The sequence below is a fragment of the Brachyistius frenatus genome, unplaced genomic scaffold (genome assembly GCF_029030835.1).
Source record: "Brachyistius frenatus isolate BFR_SWC_R1_liver_20210118 unplaced genomic scaffold, ASM2903083v1 Contig_268, whole genome shotgun sequence".
In the NCBI taxonomy this organism is placed as follows: Eukaryota; Metazoa; Chordata; class Actinopteri; family Embiotocidae; genus Brachyistius; species Brachyistius frenatus.
In genome coordinates, this window is record NW_027210867.1 from 423,853 (window position 1) to 431,556 (window position 7,704).

Here is a 7,704-nt window from a genome sequence, read left to right on the forward strand (position 1 = left end):
TGCATACAAATCAGTTCTCCGCTGCCAAAGTCTGTTTTCAAACCTCTGCTGTGAAGATGTTCAGCCCTCAGGAGAATTCCCCTTCTGTTAATGGGGCTAAACATAGCTGAGTTACACACTCTCACACACGCGCACGCACACACACACGCACGCACATGCACGCACACACACACGCACACGCACGCACGCTAACACACAGTATTGTTTGTGTCACTTAGCTAGACATTACATAAAGCAATCCTCTGCAGACGTACAGATACACTCATCAATGAAAGTTTCAACCTTTAAAATTTTCAGTTTGTCTATAATACGAGTACACACACACACACACACACACACACACACACACACACACACACACACACACACACACACACACACACACACACACACACACACACACACACACACACACACACACACACACACACACACACACACACACACACACACACACACACACACACACACACACACACACACACACACACGTTTTCTGTGTTTCCTTTAACAGCATATTCCTGTTAATGGGTTTGATTGGACCTTCAGACAACACTAACACTTTCTGTCCATCCTCCTCTTCTTTTAGATGATGCGTTTCTATTGATGAGCCTGAACATAGCCGACCTCTACCCTGACACCACGCGTTACATCACCTATGAGGGGTCCATCACCATCCCGCCCTGCTATGAGACGTCCACGTGGATCCTCATTAACAAGCCGGTTTATGTGACACAGATGCAGGTACGTGAATACAGAGTCAGTCAATGTGATGACGTTACAATTACAATAACGAAGAAATGCAGTGGATAGACAGAACCCATCCAGATGTTAACTGGTACCTGCCTCTGTATCTAAAATACATTTACGGAACCAGTAAAGCGCAAGGGATTCTACTTTTTGACTTAATTGGCATAATGTGACGGAAACCAGTCGAAGCAATGACAGTGAAATCCTGCACAGCTGACTTCAGACCGGGTTTTTGTTGGTCAGACCCTTTAGCTGCATCAGTGCTTCAGAACACACCTCATTTTAAGACCAACACACCGACAGGTGCAAGTTGGGGTGCAGTGGTTTACTGGAATCACGGTATATTATTATAACTGATGGTTATCATTCTGTGCCCAAGTGCTTAATACTGATATTTAAAATACAATGCAACAAACGGATGCCTTCGCCTGCATCTCCTTTCCTCATCGACTGCCTGTCAGACTCAGCAACGGGCGCCACAAACACAAAAGCAGCAGAGAATACGAAATGAACCCTATGACCATCTCCACCCCTGAAAAAGTGATTAAAAATAAACGAGACAACTTTGGACATCTTAAACATGAACGTGAGGTTGTCCTCATAGACGGACATCTAGTTTGCAAATAATGTGGACTGAAACTGAAAACACATCAAACCCCTGGAAGAATCCTTCCACGGATCAAAGTATGCGTCCTGGTAATAAATTTAACACCGAACTAAAAAAAGAGTTTCATGTACAGTGTTGCAGTGAACGCGGTTCCAGTTTACTGTTGGTTTTTATAACCGAATATTCAAAGTAAATACTCAGTTTACTATTCCATGAAGAAAATAATCTTTGCTTGCAGGTGCATGAGTTCAAAAGAGGTCCACATGAACCAACCACTGCAGTAAAATCCTGCTTCAATTACATGTGTTTTATTCATTTTCATAAGCAAGACTTTTTTGCACTTCAACTTAACAATGTAACCGATAATAATAATAATAATAATAATAATAATAATAATAATAATAATAATAATAATAATAATACACCTAATAAAAATAAAATACCGTAAACTGTGACACCGTGATGTTTTTTGAGACGGTTATCATACCATAAAAAATAGCGTTGCAACCGAAGCCGCAGGTCCATCTGCCATTCAAACATCGTGGATGCTGGGCGGGAAAATGACGAGTGTGTTGTCACTTTGCATTCTGCGCTGCTAAGATTGAGCCCTTACAGTACAAACTATCATCGGCTAACAGGCACAGCGACGTAGCTGTAAATCTACTCACCTTGTTGTAACGTATCTGGGTCAGAACCAGAGAGCGTCTTGGCATCGCTGACGAGCAGCTACAGAGATCAGTTCCAACCTGCACTCTTCAGACTTGGAAGCTGAGCGTCAAAGTGCAGCACGTTACGATCACACTGGATTGTAATGAACTCTCGCACCAGCTGCCTTTTACTCTCGCTGCTCTCGCTCCTGCTCGTACTCCCCCGTTCTTCCTTCTCACGTGCGAACTCTTCTCTGTTGTTCAGCAACGTGGTTTCAGGTGAAGCGTTTCAGACGAGACGCTTTTAAATGTGCTCCATGAGTTTTATTATTTCAACCTCAATTTTGTTTCTATAGCACCAAATCACAGCGAGGGTTATTTCAAGGCTTCTGATTAAGAAACTCTTCGTCCTCTTAAAGTCCTCCTCTCTGATCCGTGCAGTTTTTCTCCATCTTAAGATGTTTTGTGAATAACTTTGATCTAATTTACTCTTAAGTTTAAGGGGAAATTCTTAGAAAACGTCACAACTCTAAGATTCTTCTTAGAACTTGGCCACCAGGAGGAACTTTTAGTCTGACGTTTAATGCCAGTGTTTGTCATCTACATGACGCAGGTTTTTGTATTTTATATCATTAAACTAACTTCTGATTCTCATAAAATACCAGGGGAAGAGTTATTCATGATATTAGTTACCTCTTGCTCAGGCTGTGATCAGCCCATGGAGGCCATTAGCAGCATGTTAGTTTCCACCTGTGTGAAGTCTTAAAGGGGATGAGAAGAGCTCATCTGATTGGCTCTGATTAAAGTCGGCTGTGAAACACCTTCTGATTATATTCCTCCTACTTTCCCACTGTGCTATGATGCGCCTGAGTTCCCAAGAATCCCTGCTGAGGTGGATGAAAAGAGTTCTGACATGGTGGTTAGTTACTAATCTAAACTGACCTAAACTAATCTAAACTGACCCAAACAAATCTAAACTGACCTAAACTAATCTAAACTGACCTAAACAGATCTAAACTGACCTAAACTAATCTGAACTAATCTAAACTGACCTACACTGACCTGTGTTCCCACAGATGCACTCCCTGCGCCTCCTCAGCCAGAACGAGCCCTACAAGATCTTTATGAGTATGAGTGACAACACTCGGCCCACCCAGTCGCTGCTGCAGCGCTGCATCCGGACCAACATCAACTTCAGCAAGCAGGGCCGCGACTGCCCCAACAACCGCGCCCTCCGCCCACAGTACAGAGGTAAGGTGGGGTGAGGGGGTGGGGGGCGTGTTCTGCAGTAATCAAATCAGTTTTATACTCCTAGAAATGATCAAAAAGTACGAGTTTCCCTTTTTCCCTTTAAGGCTAATTAGGTCAGATTTGTTTACTCACAGATAACCAGGAAACCTTCAGTTTAAGCCAGCGGATCAGTGGAAGAAACAGTCGATGTCATGATGTTTACAGTTGATTTTGGGATAAGACTTCTAACAGTGCTGCTTCAGTAAATACAGGCAGCCGTGCTGGTTGGGTTGGTATGCTGCTTCAGATACAACTGATGATCACAATGAATCACTTGGAAACTGATCACAGTGATTCACCATGCAGCATTTCACCAATGATTACTGTTTGAGAATTGTTGCATGGAAGAATGTCACTTGTTTTGATTTATGAAATATACAAAATGACTTTGAATTAATCCCTGGATTCAATTTGCAATTTGCTTTTCACAAATTTGGTGAAAAGATCTGCAGAGCATTTTACAACACTGTCATAATTCAAGAAAGTGAAGAGATTTCAACACCAGCACCCGGTTTCTCCTGGAACACATTCAGTGTGTTGCCTGAAATGGACACGTCACACATAAAAAAGAAAGCCAAGACAACCAGTGTGTGTGAAAGTCAGATCCATGGCAATTAGAGAAATGATGAGGTCAGGTCAGTACCCGAGGTTTTGGAAATACTGAGAAGTCCAACATGGCACGTTTTCTGTTCATCTGTTTGTCTCCATTATTGTAAATGTGATATCTCAGGAATGTCTCTTTAAATTTCAAGTTCACCTGGACTCAACTGATTCCAATTGAATGGTCAAAAGAGAGAGACACACACTGAGACACACACCGAGACACGCACTGAGACACACACTGAGAGATGCACTGAGAGACACACTGAGACACGCACTGAGAGACACACACAGACACACACTGAGAGACACACGCTGAGACACACATTGAGACACACACTGAGAGACACACACACACACACACACACACACACACACACACACACACACACACACACACACACACACACACACACACACACACACACACACACACACACACACACACACACACACACACTGAGAGACACATTGAGAGACACACTGAGACACACACGTTGTGTTTTTGCTGATTGTTGAGTGAGGTTCAGGGTTCCATCAGTTTTGTCAGTTTCATGTTTTATTTTATAAAGAATTTTGTTGATTTGTTGATTTTTATTAAATACGGAAGAAACAAAAATGAAGGCTGATTCCGTTTGTCCGTTCTAAATTATTTTTAGATCTATCTATATTATGGTATGTGTGGGAGTGTATTGTCTGTTTTTGGGAATGTAAACCTGGTTAATCGCGAATGGTGTTAAAAAGAAAACTGTTGCACCACACACACGCACGCGCACACACACACACACACACACACACACACACACACACACACACACACACACACACACACACACACACACACACACACACACACACACACACACACACACACTAAAACAAATGTGGAAGTGGACAGCGTAGGAGTCCTTCCATCCATCAGGAATAAAACTCCTGAGCAGCGTCTCCTGAGCTCCGTGAATATCTTCGGTATCGATCCAGTCGAGCTCAGCGCTTTCTCCCCTCAAATGGCCTCTGCTTCCCTTTGATATGCAGCTTGTTGCAACACAGAGCCTGAACAGTCAAGGTCGAAGGGCCAAAGAGACAGAAGGATGAAAAATATGGCACATAAAAGTGACGAAGCTTCACAGAACTAATACAGAAAAAACACAGGCTGCAGCTTCTGTAAAATGAAGAGCTTTAAATGCCTTTTAAATGATAATTCAACACACGCACATAGACAGGAGGCAACGCCAGGTGATTGTATTAAACTTATGTAATTGAACTTTTTGAGTGGCGCAGGGCGAGCAACGGGAGCCTATAACTCATGATAAGACCTCGTCACTTCCGGTTTTCACATCACAAAAAGAAAGCAGTTTCTCATCAAACAGAAAGCCATTTGAAGTTGTGTTTGTTGGAAGATCTCTGTGCTTCTGTGGGACCGTTTGCACTGTTTTTTTTTCCAGCTTTGCATCGTGCTTCCATTTTCTTCGTGACCTAGATCGTAGGAATTTAATGTCCATCAACCAGACACTAAAGATGGATCGTGTTCAGTCTGCACACTTCCTCCATAACCTGCTGAGAGTTCATAAACAGTTTTAAACTGTTTCACTCCTCCAACTTTCTCTTCTCTCATCATCCTGTCTGATGTTTCTCTGTTTCTTGCTTCGCCTTTTAACTTCTTAAACCTGAGGCACCACTTTGTTCTGTTTTCTGCACACTTCTTATCCTTTCTCTACTAATTATCTCTTATTTTCTCCTCTCCTCTCCTCTCCTCTCCTCTCCTCTCCTCTCCTCTCCTCTCCTCTCCTCTCCTCTCCTCTCCTCTCCTCTCCTCTCCTCTCCTCTCCTCTCCTCTCCTCTCCTCTCCTCTCCTCTCCTCTTCTCTCCTCTCCTCTCCTCTTCTTCCTCAGTGAACCAGTGGCTCCTGAAGTAGAAGATAATAAAGAGGTGAGGCTGCAGCGCCACAAGAAGAAAGGCAGGAATCATTTGAGTCCAGTTCACATTGCCGAACCGATGAGAGCTGAACAATCGTGAGATAAACTGAATGAAAAGCACAAGAGCTGTTCTTCACTACAGACTGATGACCTGAACTGACATCAGCTGACTCTAAACTAACTGCTGTGCCGGCCTCCTGCACGTCTACAGCCTGACACAAGTCTGTGGGGTCTGCACAGCGAGGGCACTAATCAGTCCCTAAAGACTCTGATGTCTTCACTCTACTGTGTATTTATTTGTTGTTTGAACTCACAAAGACTGTAACTGTAAAGACTGAATCACTTTGGATGAGGTGATGATCGCCGGTCCACATTCAAACCCAGGCTACAGATGGCAATTCTGGAAACTATCCTCCACTCGCTGGAGGAGTTATTACATTTCCACTGATGCTCTGTACCCACGGCAACGATGTCAAATAGTAACTGAGGAGTTTTAATTTTCAAAGAGAATGATGAAATGTGTGAGTTTCAGGTTTCATTGATGAAGGGACAGACAGCGGCCTGAACCGATAGAGAGGGTACTTGCTCTGCATGATTCTGAAATAGTTCACTCGTCTTCCTGGTGTTTAATAAAATGTGGTGACAGAGTTCACCTCGCATCAGATCTCTGCTTCTCACAGCAGCATAAAGGTCCGACCGCCGAGCTGTAACTCCAACTAACCAGCTAACACACAGCAGACCAAGAACATTCAACCAAAACTGAAGGTCGCACTTTACAAAGCCAATATTAGGTTAGCGGCTGTAATGAGAACGGCACACATGTCAAGCTTTGGATATCCTCACCTCCCAAACAGGTTAAATCAAATAAAAACTACGGCCATTATTATTGTTATAAGCTTGACATCACAGCGCCCTCTGGTGGTCAGTAATTAAAACAGGAGCGAAGCAGGATGTGACGTCAGAAGGATGGTTGAACTTTAACATCGTTTTCTTTTAACCATGACCGTTCCATCACTGCATGTTTACCAATGTAACCATGGCAACAAAGGTCCTCTCACCTTATCGTGTACTTGTTGCTTACAGTAGCTTACTAACTCATGCTGTTTCCTTATTTCCATGTCTTCTACATGTACCATCAGCTGGAGTTGACACTGACAGCTGCGGTGCTGCCGCTGGAGGTCCGACCATTGAATCAATGATAATCACTATCAGTGCTGATTTTTTAAGGTCAGACAAGCTGAGTTGGAACCAAAAAGTAGCCACGTGTTTTTTGTTTACCCTCGTTCATAGCGAGACACACACAGACACATACACCGAGCGAGAGAGCAGTGAAGAAAACTCCGCCCCTTTCCTGGTGAAGTGTCGACATGGTATAATTACAGCCCACACTGGATTTCTGCTGTGTTTATACAGTACAACTGTGATCACAGATCTTTTCCTTTTGTATTTTAGCTGGAACCGCGCACGGCACGAGTGAAAAATAGTTGTCGGTTCTATTTTATAAATGACGCACCGCACACGAGGCGTGAGACGAAGGTGAGACTTGCGTGTCAGCAGGCAGTGTGACTGCTCTAATCCTTTAACATGAACACTGAACTGAAATGACGTCATGCAGCAACAGGTAACACACACGCCACACGGCAGGCAGTGTTCCAGGCCTGAGACAGGGAATTACTGCAACTCTCAGTACGATGTGAACGTGTAAGTTGCCCCAGTCTTTTAGTGCAATGTTGTATGTAGCCATCAAAACAGGCTGGCAGGAAGTAGGATAAACTTGGCTAGCTACAGTTGTCGGCCCAGCCTTCAAATCTGCAGCAGTCTGCAAGAAAGGAGAAGCTGTTTTTGTTTACTTCTGTCTCGAATTTGAGAGTTTACTGAAGATTTAGAGTGATTA

The 7,704-nt window shown here is 43.5% G+C and overlaps 1 protein-coding gene across 1 annotated transcript in view; it reads left to right on the forward strand.

Moving 5' to 3' along the window:
• LOC138634581 (carbonic anhydrase-related protein 10-like) overlaps window positions 1–6,965 on the forward strand; it is an 80,267-nt gene extending 73,302 nt beyond the window's left edge. Inside the window, exons 7-9 of the mRNA XM_069721598.1 lie at window positions 590–744; window positions 3,081–3,255; window positions 5,787–6,965. Of these exons, the coding sequence (XP_069577699.1) occupies window positions 590–744; window positions 3,081–3,255; window positions 5,787–5,809 (353 nt within the window). The 3' untranslated portion in view covers window positions 5,810–6,965. The remainder of the gene's footprint in view (window positions 1–589; window positions 745–3,080; window positions 3,256–5,786) is intronic.
• The last annotated feature ends 739 nt before the right edge of the window (window positions 6,966–7,704 follow it).